General features: G+C 42.3%; 2 protein-coding genes across 2 annotated transcripts in view; one reads left to right on the top strand and one right to left on the bottom strand.

Annotated features, from left to right (window-relative positions):
- RTF2 (replication termination factor 2) overlaps window positions 1–19,813 on the bottom strand; it is a 1,259,727-nt gene that overhangs the window by 325,896 nt on the left and 914,018 nt on the right. The gene's annotated exons all lie outside the window — the stretch shown is intronic.
- The window catches only part of LOC122816953 (beta-1,3-galactosyl-O-glycosyl-glycoprotein beta-1,6-N-acetylglucosaminyltransferase 7-like), a 128,113-nt gene that overhangs the window by 79,032 nt on the left and 29,268 nt on the right, over window positions 1–19,813 (top strand). The window contains exon 2 of the mRNA XM_044090047.1: window positions 13,771–14,785. Within this exon, the coding sequence (XP_043945982.1) occupies window positions 13,816–14,785 (970 nt within the window). The 5' untranslated portion in view covers window positions 13,771–13,815. The remainder of the gene's footprint in view (window positions 1–13,770; window positions 14,786–19,813) is intronic.

Genomic DNA, 19,813 nt, shown 5'->3' with positions numbered 1-19,813 from the left:
TTGTAACTGATTTAGAGTCTGACATGGCACCTGCTATTCTGACCATGTGGTTTCTATCCCTGAGCCAGTTTGCAACCCACCTTGTGACACAGGGGTTGATATTTAAGCTGGTGAGCTTATTTATAATGCCAGAGTGGGGTATTGTGTCAAAGGCTTTTGCAACCCACCTTGTGACACAGGGGTTGATATTTAAGCTGGTGAGCTTATTTATAATGCCAGAGTGGGGTATTGTGTCGAAGGCTTTTGTAAGGTCCAGGTAGGCTGTGTGGACTACCTTCCCTTCATCTATGACTTTGGTAACTGTTTCAAAGAAGTCGACAGGTTCAAGAGGCAAGATCTGCCCTTAACAAAGCCGAATTGGGTAGGATTCACTGTCTGGAGGTTCCCAATGTCTTTGTTTATGATTTCCATGATGATACACTCCATTAGCTTAGCAGACCAGGCTAGTCAGGCTTATAGGGCGATAGTTTCCAGGGACTGTTGTGGCACCAAATTTGTGGAGTCGGACCACTGTTGCTGTACGCCATTCCTTGGGTACATATCCTGTAGTAAGGCTAAGATTGAACAGTGACTTTATATGAGGGTTTAGTTCTTCTTGGAGCTCGTGTAAGACGCAGCCCGGTACACCGTCTGGTCCCACTGATGCTGTTTTTTTTGCTTTGGAGAGGGCAGCTCCCATCTGTGCATCTGTGAATCACAGGAAGGCTACACTCTGTTGGGATAGACATTTGCTCTTTTGGAGGGGAAGGGGGGGAGAAGTTTGCACTGAACCTTTCTGCCAGGATGTTGGCAATGTCTGTGGGTTCAGTGTACTTTTTGTCATTTTGCACTAAATCAGAGCATATCTGGCAGTTGCTTCCCAGGTTTCTGACATAACTAAAGAAGGCTTTGTGATTATCTTTAGTGTCTTGTGCAACTTGTCTTTCGAAGCTGGCCTTAGATGATTTTATGAAGGATCGTAGTTTCTTGTTAGTACTGATCAGGGACGCCTTCCCTTTTTGGGATTTTGCTCTATCATGTAGTAGCTTTCTCCTTCTGTTTTATAGCTTATTTATGGCCGGGGTCCACCAGACTGGTCTCCTGCCTTTGGAGGAGTGAGTCCTGGTTTTATTTGTGATAGCATGCTTCATGCATTCCTGTAGGTGTCCACAGAATGCTTTTGTAAAGGATTCTGCATTTTGGGCCGTATTTTCCACTGGCCTGGGGGCTTTGAAGGATTCCACCTCGGTTTTCAGAAGTGTGAAGTTTGCTTTTGAAAAGTTCTTCACCATGGTTTCCTTGGCTAGCGGTGGGGACGGAATATGGATGTCCAGTGAGATTAGTTTATGGTCTGATCTTACCAATGAGGGGTATACCTCTGGTGTGGAACATAGAGACCCCATGTTGGTGATGACCAGATCCAATATGTTTTCCCCTCTTGTGGGAGTGGTGACCAGTTGTTCCATAGCATTTGAGTTTATAAATTCTAGGAACCGTTGGGCGAGGGTGTTTGGGCTTGAGTAGTTTTCCCAATCAATGTTTGGGTAGTTGAAGTCACCCAATATAATGGTGTTTGGAGAGACCTTCATATTCTCCAGTGTTCTCAGGAAAGCAGAGTGAGGTTCCTGTGTTTAGGAGGGTGGTCTATAGCAGGCTACAAATTGAAAGGCAGTTTTGACCACTGTTAGTTGCACATGGATGGTCTCCGATGCTTCGTGCAGTGCCACTAACCTGGAGGTGTGGGTATCTTTGATAAATATGGATACTCCCCCTCCTTTTGCGGTTTGGTCCGAGTTTTGGGGCCAGAAAGCATGGTATGAAGTATAACCTGTTAGTGCTGGGGTGCTCTCGGGAGCCTTGAACCAGGTTTTTGTTACTGCAGAGATATCGATATTCTCCATACTGAGGAGAGTCTCGAGTGCATGCATTTTGAGGTTTAGACTTTTGGTGTTGAGCAGCATTACCCTTAGATTTTTCCTTTGTGTTGTCTATGGAGGTGGGTTTGTCTTTTGAGCCTTGCCTAAAAAAGGCACTATGGGGGAGGCAATAGCCTTTGCCAGTATTCAAAAACCCAGGGGTGACAGGTGCAAGCCGTCCCTAGCGAAGCAACGTGGCTTGTTGAGCATGTCATCCCAGGCTGACAGACACTGGATCCCCTTTGAATGACACCAATATTTTAGCCAATTGTTAAAATTGATCATTTTGTCTTTATACTGTGGCATCATTCTTGGTGAGGGTAAGTTGCTACTCAAGGTCAGGGTCATACCGGCCTGGGCTACATGATCAAAGAGCTCCTCTACGTCTTTTTTCATGTAGTCCAGGGAGGTACGTCTCAGGTCATTCACACCAGCATGGACAATGACGGAGTCATATTTGTACTTGCTTTGGAGTGACCTGAGTGCTTGGGTTATGTGGCGGATCCTGGCACCCGACAGGCAGCTTACAGTGACCTTCTCCTTGTTCAGCCTGGTGAGTGGGACGTCAGTGTGTCTGACAATAGAGTCACCTATTACAAGTGTATTAGGTGTGTTGTTTAGCCTTAAGGGATGTGACTGTGTGGCACACTGACTTTATGAGCTATGTGCTACGTGGGTATTGTTTCGTGGTAGGGGTTGCTTGGATGTCTGCTTTGGAGGTCTCTGCTGCTTAGGCAGATTTTTATTTAGAGCCTCCGAGTATGTTTTTGTTTGTTTAATTCAAGAGTTATTAGAGAAGACAGAAATTTCTTTTGAAAATACAGCAAGGGAGTGGGATAAAATTAAAGTGAAATTTAAAAATAGGGTGGAAATAAAAAGAGATTTGGTTAAGAATTATTTAGATGGACTGACAAAAGTTTAAGTACTGCAGAATAAGAGGAATCTCACAGATCAAGAAGAGGCAGAACTGCAGAATGCTAAAGAGAAAATAAGGGAGCACCATGATAATATGCATGAGTTTATGATTGCTACTAAGAAACTGCTTTTGGGCAATAACTACAACTACTAACAGTTAGGATAGGAGTACAGGAGATGAAAATAGTGATGTAGAACTATTCTACATTAACGTTCCCAGAATAGATGGCATTCCTGTGGAAGTTTGGAAGCTAGGAGAGATGAAATTGATAGATCTGGACGGTTTTATTTAACAGTATTTTAACAGGAGAAGAAGCACCAGCATCCTAGAAGAAAGCAGAGGTTACTAATATCTAAAGATGAGAAGGAACCATCAGAGCCAGCTTCATATAGCCCCATTTAGATTCTAAATCATGATTACAAAGCGTTTATGACTATAGTGGCTAAAAGAATGGCAAAGGTGATACCACAGTTGATAAATATGGATTAGTGCGGTTTTGTGAAGGGGAAACAAACATTTGACAACACTGACAAAACAATGATGATCCAGAGGGAAGCAGAATGAAAGAAAATACCACTATTGTTTGTGGGTCTTGATGCAGAGAAAGCATTTGAAAGAGTAGGGCAATGGAAACATATGTACTCCCTGATGAAATTATAAAGTTAATTAGGAGGATATACGAGGGATCAGAGGCAAAAATAAAGTGAAGGGGCTTTTTCTGATAAGATCTGTTTGAGCAAAGGAAACGGGCAGGGGTGTCCTCTTTCCCCTTTGTTATCTGCATTACATTTAGAACCAATGGCAAAGAAAATAAGGGACTAAGAAATTCAAGGACATAACTGGTATGGCAGGCAAGAGCAATTTGGCTTTATTTGCATATGATATTATTTTATGCCTGACAAAACCAGAAAAGACATTTCAGTGTCGTGGACATTCTGAGACAGTTTCAAGTCTTTGCAAGATACAAAACTAATGAAGATAAGGCAATAGCTGTAAATGATGTACCCACACACAAGTTGGTGCAGCAATATGGGAGGACATGGTAAAATAAAGTACTTAGGAGTATGGATTAAAAAGAATTGTTATGGCAGCTAAGGGTATCTGGGAAGAGACTATGCAAAAGGTAATACAAAACTGAGAAATTGAAAGCTCAGGTTTATGGATATGGACAGCAAGATACAAGCAGTGAAAATATTTTTGGTCCCCCTTAGTTTTATATGCAGGTCAGGGATATTTTTATCAACCAGAGGAGAAGTTGTGGACGACAATTTAATAGAGAGTTGAAGGATTTTATCTAGGAAGGTAGAAGGCAAGAGTGAAGGGGGATATGTTGATCCTTCCAGTAGAACAAGGTGGTCTGAGTTGACCTGATTTGAATGGGGTATTTCAGAGCTACACAGTTAAGGCTCCTATACATAGCACAAGCAGAAAGCGATAATCCAAAGTAGAAAGCGATGATGATGAAATGGGGGAAGCTCAAAAAAACAAGGAAATACTGGGATTTTGGATACAGATCCTGAAGGAAAATAACCATATAAAATATTATATTCATAAAGAAGATGGAATTATTCTAATAATCAATACAACATTAGGATGCAGAAAGGAGATTTTGCCGATAGAGATGACTGCAATTAGGGGCAAAAAGAATAGCCTAGGGGAGGATGGAATTTACTGGAGAAAACTGGCAAAGGAACCAAGGTATTGAGAGCAAACAATTAGAGAGGGAAAGGTAACAGAATGGGAAGAGGCCAAGAATTAATTTGGACTACATGCTAGAGACTGCCTTTCCTTATCAAGGATGGATATCAGAGTATGGGAAAGAGAAAGAAATAGGGTGATCCTATGTGAAAGACTAGCACTGGTGAAATTTTTAGTAGAATTTAGAACAAAAGCTGCTGTTAAAAAAGGGATAACTAAGTAGGGCATATAAAATATTGCATGATAACTACAGAAATTAATCACTGGAGGTTAGAAAGGACTGGGAAGAGAGACTGGATAAGCAATTCACAAAGAAACAATGGGGATATACGTATGGCTCCCAAATATGCAACAAAGTCTAGAAGGTTTGGGATCTTTGCCTGGAAGTGTTTGCATATGTATTTCGATACCTCAAGCAGACTCCAAAGTATTTTCCTTAGGTAGATTGCAAATGTTGGAAGAGTGTTAGTGTGATACAGAAGAACGAGGCAATTGGGAACATATTTTTCTGGAGTATTATGAGTTGGCAGACTTTAAAAATTCCCTGCAGACAACTCTAACAGAAATACTGGGGTGAGCAAATTGATGCAACTAAGGAAATGATTTTTGAGCTATGATACAGAATTGGAATTGCCTAGACATATATGAAAGCCTTCCTGAGTTTAATTCTAGTGACTGCCAAAAAGCAATTACTAGAAAATGGATATCAAAGACTAAACCAACTGTACTAGAAGTGTTGAATATAGTAACAGAGAAATAACAACTGGAAGTGGGATCTTTAGAAAAGGGTAGGAGAAATAACATAGAAAAATTGGAATTGTGGGAACAATACATGCAAAATAATGTTTTGGAGGAGGAATGAAGTTTAAGGGAAGGCAGGAACTGAATGAACTAATATTTGATTGACAATGACTGGACAGATAAGTGATGTATAACATTTGCAAATGAAAACATGTCAATATGGTTTGTTTTCATTTACATAAATGTAAGATTACCCATGTCATATGTAGTTCAATAAAGATGCTTCTTGGTTACAAAAATAAATAGTCTCCTTAAAAATAGCAAACATAAGCCTATTTCTACACCGGTGCTACTTAGAATACTGCACTAAGCAGAATGACAACTTCAGTGTTCCAACACAAAGCAAAAACACATGTTCCAAAGGACCCCAAAATTAAAGTCTAAAATCAGCCCAGAAATAATAGGAACAGGATAAAACAGTCTCAGAGGGTCACACCAGATACCACCTTGGGCATAAAAGAGGGGTTAGTCCTCAGGGAGACCCTGCCTGCATGGAACATGATGAAGGACTCAACAGCCATGAGTGCCTGAAGTTCTGAAACACTTCTGGCTGAGGTGATAGTTATCAGGAAAGGCAGTCTTCCAGGAGAGGTATTTCAATTCTGTTGAAGCAGCAGGTTTGAAAGGAGGTAAGGTTAGTTTTTCTAAAACATAATTCAGGTCCCAGGCTGGCGTGGGAGGTCTTCTGGGAGGTCTGATATTAGAAGCCCCTCTGAGGAATTGCTTAATCCAAGGATGAGAGAAGAGGGGTAGGTCTGAATTGTAATGGGCTGGAATGGCTGAAACATGGATTTTAATAGAAGAGAAGGAGAGGCCACTTTTGAGCAACTCGGCTATGTAATCCAAGATAAGAAGGATGGAAGGATGTGAGGTACTGGCCCCTCTGAACTGGCTCCAGAGCAGAATGTTTTCCATTTCCCTGTATAAGATTTTCTGGTGCTAGGCCTTCTGGCCTCTGTGATAATGTCAATGACCTGTTTGCTTAACAGGGGCTCCCTGTTGGCTTTTAAGGTATAAGCCATGCTGAAAGATTAAGAGTGTGCAAGTCTGAGTGCAGTATCTCCCCCCTCACCTGGATCAAGAGGTCTGAGATCAGGGGAAGCTGCTTGGGGGGGCTGTAAGGTCAGGCTGTACAGTAAGGGGTACCAATGCTGTCTGGGCCAATCTGGAGCAATAAGGATGGCCTTTGGTCTCTCCTCCCTTATTTTGATCAGTACCTTGGGAATGAGAGGCAGACGAGGGAACGCATACAGAAAGAGGGATTTCTAGGTTAAAGTCAGGGCATCCACCTACCACACTAGGTGATACTTCCTGGTACAGAATTTTTGCAGCTGGTGATTGAAGTGTGAGAGATCCTCCTCCAGAATCCCCCACTCAGTGATTTGCTGAAAGATTTCCCTGTGGAGCTGCCATTCGTGGGTGCCAAGTAAGTTTCTGCTTAGGTGGTCTGCCAGGGTGTTGTTGACCCCTGGTAGGTATTGAGCAATTAGGTGTAGACACATGGAGGCAGCTGTCAGACAGAGGTTCATGGCTAGTCTTCCCAGATGGTAAGATTGGGTCCCCCCTTGTTTGTTGACATACCACATTACTGTGGTGGTGTCTGTTTTTATAAGGAGGACCCCTGGCCTGAGATGGGGTTTGAAGGATGTCAGGGTCTTTAGTACTGCCATCATTTCTTTCTTTCTGATTGATGTGTAAGTGAAGGTGCTGGGCATCCCAAAGACCTTGGGTGTACTTGCCAGCTAGTTGAGTGCCCCAAGCAATGTCTGAGGCGTCAGTGATGATGGTCTGGCCAGTAAGGTGGAGGAAGAAGGCAAGACCCTTGTTTTTGGCACAGACTTCTGCCCACCAGAGAAACTCTTTCCTTATATATGGAATCAGAGGGAGAGAGGTCTCTAGAGACAGAGTGCTGGCACCAAAGGTTCCTTAATTACCACTGAAGTTTTCTCGTGTGAAGCCTGACCAGAGGAATTAGAAGGATGCAAGATGCTATGTATCCCAAGGTATGCAAGAACTTCCTCATAGTGAGGTGACGTTTGGAAGCCAGATGGGTAAATTAGAGAGGCAGGAAGCTCTGCTTTTCTGGGGACAGGAAAGCCATTTGGGATGCTGTGTCTAGCAGAGCTCCCAAGAAAATGATCTTCCTGGTGGAAATTTGCTTCAATTTCTTCTTGTTGATGGTGAACCCCCAGGGACGTTAGTAGGGATTTGACAAAGAGAAGGGTGTGGAGCAGCTGTTGTTTGCAATCTGCCTGAATGAGGCAGTCGTCCAGGTAAGGGTAAATCTGTATATTTCTCTGTCTGTAAAATGCTATATGGCCAGGGCTAAGCATTTGGTGAATACTCTGGGTGCAGTAGATAAGCCAAAGGGAAGCACATTGAACTGAAAGTGTTGTGATCCTGCTCTGAAGCACATGAATTTCCTGCAGGATTCCCTTATGGGGATGTGGAGATAGGCATCTTATAGGTCTAGGGTCACTACCCAGACATTTTACTTTTAGCATAGGCAGCAGCTACTGCAAAGTTAGCATTCTGAATCCGGGGACCACCAAGGAGGTGTTCTGAATGGATAGATCCAGGATGGAGTGCCAAGTGCCCTCTTTTCTGGGAACAGGGAATAGTCTGGAATAAAAGTCTTTGCCTGTTTGATCTGAGGGGACAGGCTCTACTGCCCCCTGGGATATAAGAGTTTTGACCTGTTTCAATGCCTCTGCCCACTAATTTGGAGGTAAGTCTGGGTACTGTCTTGGAATTGGGAGTGCGCTGAAAGAGAATTTGTATCCCTGAAAAATTACCTTTAAGGGTGAGCCTTCCTCCTAGTTTTTGGTGAGTGAAGGGAGGGCAGAGGGGGGAGGAGGGAGTCATTGTGAGTTTTTGCCATATAAACATGGCTTAGAACTCCTTTTGCCTTTGGGGCGGAAATGGTCCACTGTTTGCTTCTCTGTTGGCCCTGGGATAGAGGCCTGGATGGTCTGTCCCTGCAGGGCTTACCTTGGCATGTCTGCTAGATGCAGGGAAGGACCAATGTTTAGAGGGGAAGTTCCTGATGAACCTGGAAGGTTGAACCTGAAAGAAATATTTTACTGTTTGCATAGATTTTGCTTTGTCTTCCATCTTTTTAAGCACCTCTTCTGCTTTTACTCCAAACAAGCACTCCTTATCCAGGGGTGCATCAATAAATTTAGACTTGACATGATGAGGGAGAGGTTGTTTCTTCAGCCATGCATGTCTCCTAATGACAGATCCTGTCACTACTGCCCTGCTAGAGGCTTCTAGGGCATCATAGCTACAGTGTAACAAGCGTTCTGCCACTTGACAAGCAGAGTGCAGTAAATCTGCTAACTCTTTTGAATTGACACAGTCAGGAAAGGTAGAAATCTTTTGTTTTAATTGTTCCAAAGTGTGTTGCTGATATCTTAACATATGGAACTGACAATTGAGTGCTCTGATAGCTAAGGTTGCAGAGGTATATACTTTTTACCCCATCTGTCCAGAGCTCTGGAGTCCTTGTCAGAAGGAATAGGATTTTTGGCAGAACTAGTCTTAGCTCCTTTAGGTCCCTGTGTAATGACCTCTGAGTCTGCAGCAGGATTTCTGTACAGGTATTTGTGGGAATCCGGTACTCTGTAATCCCTGTCAGGTTTACTGGGAGCAGGAGGGAGAGCATCAGGGGCTAAGCTGGATTCATGGAAAACATCATCCACTACTTATAAAATAAGGGGGATGGCCAGGGGTATGTGCTGGGGCAGGTTCAGAAACTCTCCAGGTCTTTTCCTAGACTGGGGGAAGTCCTGCGATTGCCACTGGAAATGTTCCCTGAGAGAGTGAAGGGTTTCCCCAAAGAAAAGGTCCTCTGGAGGGGAGGCAGAAGGGATGGATTCCTCTGCATCTGACTCCTCATAAGCAGTCAGACGAAGCTGTTCCTCTTCAAAATCTGAACAGTCATATTCCTCAGAATCTTGTTCTGGCATAATTTCTGGAGAAGGGTGCCTTTTCCTTTTAGAAGTTGTGGCCCGACTACCCCGGATAAGAGAGATGAGATCCTCCGCCATTTTAAGCATTTGTGCTTGGGGTGGTGGAGCAGGAGCAAGATGGTAGCTAGAAGCAGACTTTCTAGAAGTGGCCTGGCTTCTAGGCCTGAGAGAATCCGTCGGTCTGAGAGAAGCGGTAGTCGGATGAGAAGACATTTTGTTGTCTAGATTCGGTAGTGCAAAAGGCCTCCTTGGAAGCCCGTGCCTACGTTGTGGTTCAGGACCCAACCGAGGCAGAGACAGCCAAAGGCTTGGAAGACGAGGAAGACTTCTGCGGCATACCAGACTCCAAAAGGGTGTCTGTAGAGGCCTGTGTAGATATCATACTGGGCACCAGGGGCTGCGAAAGCACCTCACTGAATTCCGGAGAACTGATGACTTGCATAGCGGTAGCGTCATCAGAAGGCTTAGCCTTATGTGGTCCGTCTCTATCTATCTCTGCGTTTTTTCGGAATGTCCATGGATTGTTGGCTGACAGAAGCCATATCAGAATGCGAAGACAGAACAAGAAAATAACTGTCTAAAGCAAGAGCTCTACGGCGAATGGTTCTCACATGAAAGAGGGCACAGAACCGGCAACGGGGAACGTCGTGGTCTGGGCCTAAACAAGTGACACAGTAAGAATGGAAGTCTTGGTGCGGGATCTGCTTTCCACAGGCGAGACAATTGTTAACTTTTTTGGACATCTGTTAGTGAAAGAAAAAAGGGTTCCCAATGGAGTACTCAGCTTTAGAAGTTTTCAGCTGAAATTCAAACGCTGGTAGCGACCGACCGGCACTCGTGCGAACTACTACTGCTGCAGGCTCCACAGCAAAAAAGACTGATGTAATGATGTCAGCTGCTTTGCTTTATAGCACTGTTGATCTGACGTCAGACTACAGGCAACTGCAGCCGACACAGAAAAACATTGACTCTGGTATTCAGGCCGGCCGAGGGCTACCACAGCAGGGATAACCCACAGGTGATGACTGCAACAGTGAAACACAAAGAACATCTTAAATATCTTTACACAGATCAATGAAAGATATATTTAATAAATAATAAAAGAACAAGACAATAAATATATATTTGCAGTGACAGAGTTCAAAATCACAAGAAATATGTAAAACAACACTGCAGGACAGTCTCAAAGAAAAAAAATATCTAAACTAATCTTTGCTACATTCCTGACTATAAGAGAATTAAACTGTTGCCTAGAAACTTACTTCAGAGCAAGGCAGATGTGGTGAATGGTTCATGTAGTTGTCAGGTCCAAGACAGAATATAGAATGCTCGGTCTCTCCAAGAGAGTTCTCAAATTAATATTTCAAATATTGCTGCTGGGATAGCTGGCAGAATGACATCAATTCTTGTCATGACTCTATCCCAGGTGAAACCCCCACTGCTGGAAGCTAGTAGTATTTAGTATCTACCTGTAAAAATACATAGAGAATGACTTTTCCTCAGATCTTTGGCACATATTAGAAGTCATAAAACAATAAAACACTGCCAAGACAATACAGCAAGCTCCCTATTTTTAGATGTCCCGTATCTTGCTGTGAAAGCAATTTAATTTCAGCTATTTTTCTGAAGTTTTACTGGACTTAAGTTAATCTTTTGTGTTCCAGTTTCCACTGTTCAAATATATACATTTAAACAATTACAATAGTGTATGCACATTTCTGTTCTCTTCCACCAGGGCACACTGTGGATACATCTTTAAGCTCAGCACTTTACAAAATACCTTTTCAACACACACTTCAGTACCAGCAGTTTGATATACACATGACATACAGTTTCAATACATTTGTAACATAAGCATCTTACATAGATCATGTTGACATTCACAAATATTGTATTATTTACAAAATTTCAGATAGCTGTGCTGGCAATATCTCCCTTTGTCACGGGCCCTAGTGCAGCAATAATCTCAAACAGTCTTCAAAGACCATAAAACACTCAGGGAGGGATTTAAAACCACAGAACATAGTAATCGGCTTAATATATACAGCACAACTTTATACCATAAAAGAAAAGAAAATACTGAGAACATAACTTTTTTTAAAGAAAAAACAAATCAGCATTCTACACAGTTAAAATCACCAATAAAAAAGTCAGAAGAAACAATTAAAAAAGGGTTTCTTATCTAAGCTCTGTAGATGCAAAAAGCCAGACAGAAGAAGCATTGTCAGAGACCCTCCTCTTCCTGTGGCAGTAGAAAAATCTGAACTACTACTGACTGCAGCTGTGAAGGTCTTTCCTTCTTGATTGGTCCTTCCTGCCCACAGACAAACAGTGGGAGGAATTCTGAGCTTTGATAGACTACCAGAGGGATGGTAGCAGGGCACTACTACACACATGCCAGAAATGCAGTGTGTTTGTTGAAACTATCTGTTGCCAAAGAGAAGTGAAGATTCAGACTTTCTTGAAGGGAAGAGGAACTGGCAAGGTGGGGTGTGGGGGTCCCTTAAATAGTCATTCTGATTGTACGTTGTTTGGGGGAGCTCATGTATATTTTGCAATCTCTTCTCCGTTTCTTCTTAAATATCAGCTTACCAGCATTTTTTGCTAGGACTGTTTATTCTGTTTCTTGACAAAACTGAATTAAGGATTAGAGAATCTTTTAGAAAATTCTGGAAAAAGAGGGCTAAAAAATCTTAAGAGGTCACATGTCTCTCATCAACTTGTTTTATTTAAGTTGCAAGCAAAGTTCAAATCTTTGTTTTTGGTGCTGTTCATTTTGCAGATATGAAAAAACTCCACCAAGGTTGGATCCAAGGATGCTTTACATGCCCAAGCACAGATTGCCTTTCAACAACCTGTAGGAGACCAAAAACAGACAGGGTCTGTGCCAATCTGAATAGGATAGTGCATTCCCTAGATTCTCTTAGTAAGGGACCTCTGCAGGCTTTCCAACTGTATTTTATGCCTACTCAGGTACATGCTGAAGGGGGCACTGTACTCAATGATGAGTCTGATAAGGGAAAAGTGTAGTGGTACTACAATTTCCTTGAACTTGGATATCATACCCTTACTTATAAGTTGGGCAACATAGAACAACTTTCCTACTACCCTGCCTGCATGCTGATCAAAGGTCATATTATGGTCTACATATGTTCCCAGATCTTTAACTACAGGGTCAGCTCTTAGGGGTGTCTTATAAATTGAGTAATCTGCCTGGTAGACATTTTCCCAAAAGGCACTTTAATACACTTATCTGCATTAAGTTTTAATCCATGGCTTTGGCAGCAATCATTTACCTTTGTCAAACCCTCTTGCAAGATGTTAGGGTCATGAGGGAATTTAAGATGGCTGCCAATTTGCAGTCATCTGTAAACTTGGTTAGTCAGAGGCCCTTGACATTAGTCGTGAACTCCATGAAGTAGACGCCAAACAGGAATGGGCCTGGTACAGAGGCCTATGGTACTTTCACTGGTGACCTGCTTCTATTTGAAGCTGTCTCACCAATCCTGACTTCCTGGGTCCTATCTGTGATCCAGCTGGCAATCCAGTGAGTCGTGTTGTGATATAGGACTAGTTCGGTGAGTTTGTTCACAATACATGCATGGGGCATTGTGCCGAATGCCTTAGCTAGGTCTAGGTATGTGATGTGCACAGTTTTCCCTTCATTTATTGCCTTGGTTACCTTCTCAAAGAAGTCTACCAGGTTAAGTATGCATGACTTTCCTTTGACAAAACCAAACTGGGATGAGTCCAGTGTCTGTAGGTTGCCAATGTCTTTGTTGATCATTTCCTTGAAAATTTGTTCCACTGTTTTTCATATTAGACTAGTCAGACTAATGGGTCTGTAGTTTCCGGTGTCAGTAGATGGTCTACTCTTGTGAAGGGGGATAAAGGTTGCTGTCCTCCATTCACTTGCCATACAGCCTGTTTTGAGGCTGTGGTTGAAAGTGATTCAAGTGGTTTTGAGCGTTCATGTTTCAGGCTATTTAGAAGGCAACCTGACATACTGTCAGGCCAAATCCTTTGGTTCATCTTCATTAACATTATACCCGAAAAGACGTGAAACTATCTCAGAATGTTCCACAACAATGACATGTGCTTTTCTAGTTTTATCCGGTATAAAAAAGCAATTAAAGAAACGCTGCTGCTGAAGCTGCGATATTCACAGTACTGTGACCATGGGTTGATGTTAAGAGGATGACATAGCACTACTTACAATGTACTGCTCACATAAAGTGTTGCATTTTTGCAATGCTAAAAACATACACAGGGTATCTGTTCTGGGTCAAATTTATACAGATAACGTCATAAGAAACCTGCTGGAAACTGTTTAAAAAAAGGTTGTTTTGTTTCTTTACTTTAATATTACTGCCATTCATTTACTGAAGTAAAGACTGCATGGTGAAATTCATTCACCATTTATAACAAGTAAAAACTGAAAAGAAACAATGGAACTTAACTCACTATTATTCTATTACATTTTCAGATAAAATAATTACTATGGTTAAAAGAAGGCACATGAAGAAAGAAAATGGCCCAACTTGATTCAACAAAATTAGGTTTCTTACTATGTACTGGAATCTGCACTTTGATTTTTATTTTCCTAAGTTTAATCCTTCCTAATGGAACAAACAATCTAAAACAGCTAACGTTTACCAAAACCGAATGCGGTGTTTACCCTGATGAAATTTGTGCAGCTTTGTTTGAAGATAATGATGCAGCAATTAAGCTTGGCGAAGGCTGTCAGAAACTGTATGGGACTACACTTTCTGACTTTGAGAAACCAACCAACTGTTCTCAACTGATCGAAGATCTACATATTATAACAAGTCCACTGTCAGAAGAGGAAGCAAACTATCCCTTAGCTTATATTATTACTATCCATAAGGAAAAAGAAATGTTTGTTAAGCTTCTTTCTGCTATCTACGCACCACAGAACGTATACTGCATCCACACTGACAACAAATCATCAGAGGAATTAAAAAATATTGTAAGAACCCTAACTGCCTGTTTTGGCAATGTTTTCATTCCAACAAAAACCGAAACAGTTGTTTATGCAGGATTTTCCAGACTACAAGCTGATATCAACTGCATGAAAGATCTTGTCCAGTCAGAAACATCATGGAAACATGTAATTAATGTATGTGGGCAAGACTACCCACTAAAAACAAATAAAGAAATCATTCAGTACATTAAAAGCAAATGGAATGGCAAAAACATTACACCAGGAATTATTCAACCAAAGCACTTTAGATACAGGACACAGTTTAGATACAAAGAAAATTTAGGACCAAAGGAATATTTTGTCTCACGAGTTCCAGGGGAGAAAACCAAAGCACCTCATAACTTGACCATTTACTTTGGAACAGCATACTATGTACTTTTTCGACCATTTGTCGAGTTTATACTGAAAGACACACGTGCATTAGATTTACTTGAATGGTCTAGAGACGCATACAGTCCAGATGAACATTACTGGGTAACTCTAAACAGATTAGAAGGTAAGAAATTTATTATTATAGGTTGTATCCTGCTTTTCACTTTTGCTACTAAAGTAGATGGTCTCAAATGCCTTAGAAAAATCCATACACTTATGTTTTAAGCATGGACGTAGGCAGGTACAGCCATGCAGTATAAGCAGAGTCTGGTCCCTGTACCTATGACCACCATCCCCCATTCTGGAATTATAGCTAAACTCACTAAACTAGGTATAAATCCCTACGTCACAAGATGGGTTGCCAACTGCTCACTGACAGAACCCACACTGTAAAAGTTGCAGACTCCAAATCTGACCTCAAAGCAGTGACAAATGGAGTACCACAGGGTCCCATCCTGGGGCCTCTCTTGTTTGGTATCTACTTCTCTGAAGTACAAGCTAAAACAGAAGGCCTCTGGCTAGTGAAGTTCACAGACTAGGAGCCATAGTCAAGTCCCCAAATGATGTGGACATCCTACAGAAGGGAGACAGATGCCTGGTGTCAGAGCCATGGCCTCAAGCTCAATGCCAAAAAGTGCAGTGTCATCCCCTTTCGTAAAAACTCTGTACCCATGAACTACCACATAGGCAGCAATCTACTTAACACTGAATGCGTGATAAGAGACCTTGGGACCCAGGTGGACAGTAGTCTCTCCTTTGATAGTCACATCACCACAGTGGTCAGAAAGTCCTTCTACGTGGCACACCTCATCATAAAAGGGTTCTCATCCAGGAAAAAAGAGGTCATTGTTCCCCTCTACTTGACACTCATTAGATCCATTATAGAGTACAACGCCCCTTTTGGAATGTACCTCACAAGACATCTGCAGCAGCTGGAAAGGCCACAGAAGTACCTCACAAAGAGGATTACTGGCTTCAAACAAATGCCCTACACTGACCGCCTCAAAAAACTCCAGCTTTACTCCATAGCATATCACCTACTCTGAGGTGATCTCTGCCTAAAGGCTATGTCAAACCCAGAGCTGTTGGACATGCTACAACTAAATGAAATCCCAATCCCTCCGAGCTACACGCTCTAGGGACCTAAACCTTGTCACCACAATAAACAGGACATGCTGGAGGGATAGATTCCTGTCCCAGAGACTTCCCATACTCTGGAACAGGCTACCCATCTATGTCAATCAAAGTTCTTCATTAGCACTCTTCAAGAAAAATCTTGAGTGGATGGGAAATAGGAAATACACCCCGGGGATCACTTCTGTGTGTCTGCTCGACAGTGGCATAGAAAATAACTTTCTTGGGTGGTGTAAGCCAGGGAACCTTGTTGGCTAGGCTTACGTACGCCCTTGGGCCGATAACCTTGTACCTACCTATGAACCTATGATTATATAATTTGGTGGTGTGAATGTTTACTATGCTGATCCATTACACATCTAACCCCTTGGCTGCTTTGGCATGTACAAAAGGGACAGTACAGCTTAATAAAAAAAAAAAAAAATCTTATCTGTACCACATGAATGAAAGCTTCTGCTTCTGGTTCACTCAGCTCTTGCCTCTTAACTAGCAGACAATGGGCTTGTAGGGCTCTCACCTTTAAGAATGAACTATCTTAATGGGCAACTAGTACGGGCAAGCTGAATGGTCAGCTGAGGAACTGGATGGAAAAAAATGACAAAACAAAAAAATAAGGACTTCAAACCATTGAAACATTAAATTCAAATGGGGGATAAGCAAGTATTTCAGTCATGAAGTTGGAATCACAAAGAAGATGGGGATTCTTCAGAGGAAGAGTTGGGCAGACGTGCCTAACCCCTTTAAAAACACAACTTGATCATACAATGCTTGACAAATTCCTGCCCTACATAAGGTCACGATGTAGAGAAATAGCAGATACCAACACCATGCCTGGGGAGAAACACACCTCAAAAAGATATTAGAAACAAGTCAGCAAAACTTGCATATTAACTAGAAAGTCACAGGCCTCCTATCTGTCCAAGAAAAGAATGTTTTCCATTTTACAGAATACATCAATCATGTGGAAAGTTTTGTAATATCCTCTGTCACCTATGACAACCCAGCTGAGAAGTCCAGTGGGTGGGTGGGGGGTTACAGCAACAAGACAAGTGCAGAGGTGCAGCTGGATGTCATCCCCATGACTGGGGGCATCCTTGGCCAATATCTGCAGAGCCGTCTGCAGCATGACGAATCTGACAGTCTTAAACCACACCCTTCTAATTACTGAATGATGGTAGGGATGTGTTTAAGTTAGGAGTAATTTAGGCAGAAAATGGGAAAGTATATAAGATCCCCCCCCCCCCCGCTAGAGAAAGAAGACTGCATCCTTCACTATTTCATCTTGTTGTGCTGCACTGAGAAAAAACAGGGGAGAAATCCACTTACCTGAATGGCAGAGCTGGAGGACTGGCCTACCTCTAGATGATATAAACCAGATATGGCTCCCAAATCCTCTTGATAAGAGGTTAAATGTAAAAGTAAGCTCGGGGTCTATAAACGTTCTTTTCTTTGGAATGAAAATTGCTGAAATTATTATTTTATATCTACAGCTCAATGTGAGACTAACACCTCTCTAATATAGGGTTTATGACTGCATGTCCCCTTCTTGTTTAGTTACCATACAAGTGACTGGTAACCAGACGAACATGACAGACCCTAGAAACAGCTTTTCCTCCAAAGCCTTCTAGGACTGAAGAAATACATGCAGCACCAATGGACTTGATGTGAAGCCTGGTCTACGATGGGGACAAGACATTTCCCTTAAGGCGTGGAAGAGATAACCTAATTCCCCAAGTGAAACTTCCATCGTTGGGACTTGTTTAACGTAAAGCTTTGGGAAAGAAGTCCAATGACCAGAATGATGGACACAGTCCACAACTCATGGAGTTGGAAATAAGGGCCTAACACTACGAGGAGAGACGTGACACATGATTCTGTATCTGTATTCAAAGGCATGGAAAACAGGACTGTGAAGTTGTTGGGGCCAATCAAGCTCAGAAAATGTAGAAGAGTTTTGAGCATGAACCTTGCACTACATCCTCATTCTGAAGTACATAGCTATGATACCTTGCATACTCACTGTGAGAAAGAATGAATGACAATGGAGAGGCTCCAGCTATGTACGCCAAAACAGCAGAGGACTTCTCCCAATTTATGGTTGTCGTAAAGAACCATAGGTATGATGGCTTCTACCATGGAAAAGCTACTATGGAGTACCTCAACAGGACAACTAGGAACTACTCATATAAGTTACGAAAGCATGGGCTTTATGATATAATCACTGTTGTAAGCCCCCTTTTTACACAATGCCCACAAAATTATGGCAAGCATTTTGATGAAAGTTATGGGTGAAGAGGAAAAAAAACAAATGAAAGCATTTTTTGCCATGAAACTGCTGCTCATCTGCACTGAATAAAAATAATCCCGAATGTGGTCCCCAGGCAGTGAACAGCCAAAAGACAGACTTCAAATCCCAATACATAGTTCAGGTGCATGCAGTACAAAGAGCATGACCCCCCCCCCCCCCCCAGAGAGGCACATCGAGATCTTGACATAACAAAGGCATCTGCTAAATTTGCTGAGGTCCAAGACCATACAGTAACTCCTTCATTCCCTTCTGAACCAAAAGAGGGGAGAAGTAATGTCTTGGACCTCATTCTAATGTTGGGACTGCCTCTAAGGTCTCTTTGAGAAGCAAAGTTTGGGCCTTTCTCAACAGCTTCATCAAGATAGCTCAGTTTCAGCCTTTCTGAGAGCAATCCAACAGTTCTGCAATATGGCCTCCTACAGCTATGTTAAAAACTCACAGGCCATTTGAGATGTGTCTCTAAACCAAGGAAAAATGACAACTTACTCCACCTCTCGCAGGCAGGCAGAGATAGCAGAAGTACGAGTGTTAAACTGTTCAAGTTGTTCACTTGTGTGATCTATGTGGTACCAACAAATCTTGCAAAACAATCTAACATTTCAAGTGCTCTTCAGTGTGTGAGGAGACACCACCTTGGGCATGCTGAAAAAGAATGGGAAGAGGGCTGTGGACTGGCTCACAGAAGTTCTCTACAGGACACCAGCTGCCAGTTCTTTAGAAGACTAGTGTAATACATCATCCACCAGAATGACAGCATCCAGGATGGCTGGATGGAGTTTCTTCTCAAAAAAGAATAACCTCAGCCTTGCCATCATGCACAGGCACATCAAAGCCTGTTGCCCTACCAACAGCATCAGTGCAGACAAAACTGAAGAAAGCTGCATGCAAAGTTACTGTGAACTACAAAGAAAGGCTCTTGACAAGCTCTTCCCAGAGTCCAATTCAAGGGTGGGCCAAAATCTTTTCCAGCATATGATCCACTAGGCAAGAGAGTTGAGGAATCTGGAGCCCAGTATGGGCAAGGAGAAAGCAGAACACAATCTCACTCACCTTGAATAATGCTTCAGATGTCTTTGCAGATAGAAACTGGTGAAATACATTGTCCTCTGAGACCTGTGGCGAACCAAACAGACCATGTAGTAGTTCACTCTAGGATACCCTGATAAGAACTTACTCCATTTGGTAATGGGCTTACAGAGAGTAAGCAGGAGGAGTCATTACTAGGCAAATTGCGAGTGCTGCAAAGAGCACTTTTGGCTGACATCAAAGATTGAAACAATACTAATTTCATGAAATTTAAACGTACTTTGACTTGAGAATGGGGTCCTTTCCCATCATAGTATTAGAAACCCAAAAGATTTGGATTAAAAAAAAAAAAAAGTATGCACCTTCTTGGGAATGCTTGCAAGACAATCTAGATGCTCCTAGGCTGTGTAAATAGCACCCAGAATGACATGCACCAAGGTCGATGACTCCAGACTTCACCTCCTATGCTAAAATACCTGTGCAGGCTTTTCTTCAGAGAAATGAGTTGGGGTCACAGGCTAGACCCTGGTGGACTTTGATCCTCAAGGTTTCCCCCAGAGATATGAAGAATTCATTAACTTTCCAAGGTCATGTTCCTTAGACCTTTTGACTCTGTACGAAACAAAGGAGGAGGAGGAATCACTCCGCCTAGCTCAGGGCTAGGCATGCACACACGAAAAAAGG

This window comes from Protopterus annectens, chromosome 12.part0 (genome assembly GCF_019279795.1).
Source record: "Protopterus annectens isolate FY-2018-M chromosome 12.part0, PAN1.0, whole genome shotgun sequence".
Classification (NCBI taxonomy): domain Eukaryota; kingdom Metazoa; phylum Chordata; order Ceratodontiformes; family Protopteridae; genus Protopterus; species Protopterus annectens.
The sequence above is the reverse complement of the archived record's forward strand: the minus strand, read 5'-3'. Positions and strand labels throughout refer to the sequence as shown.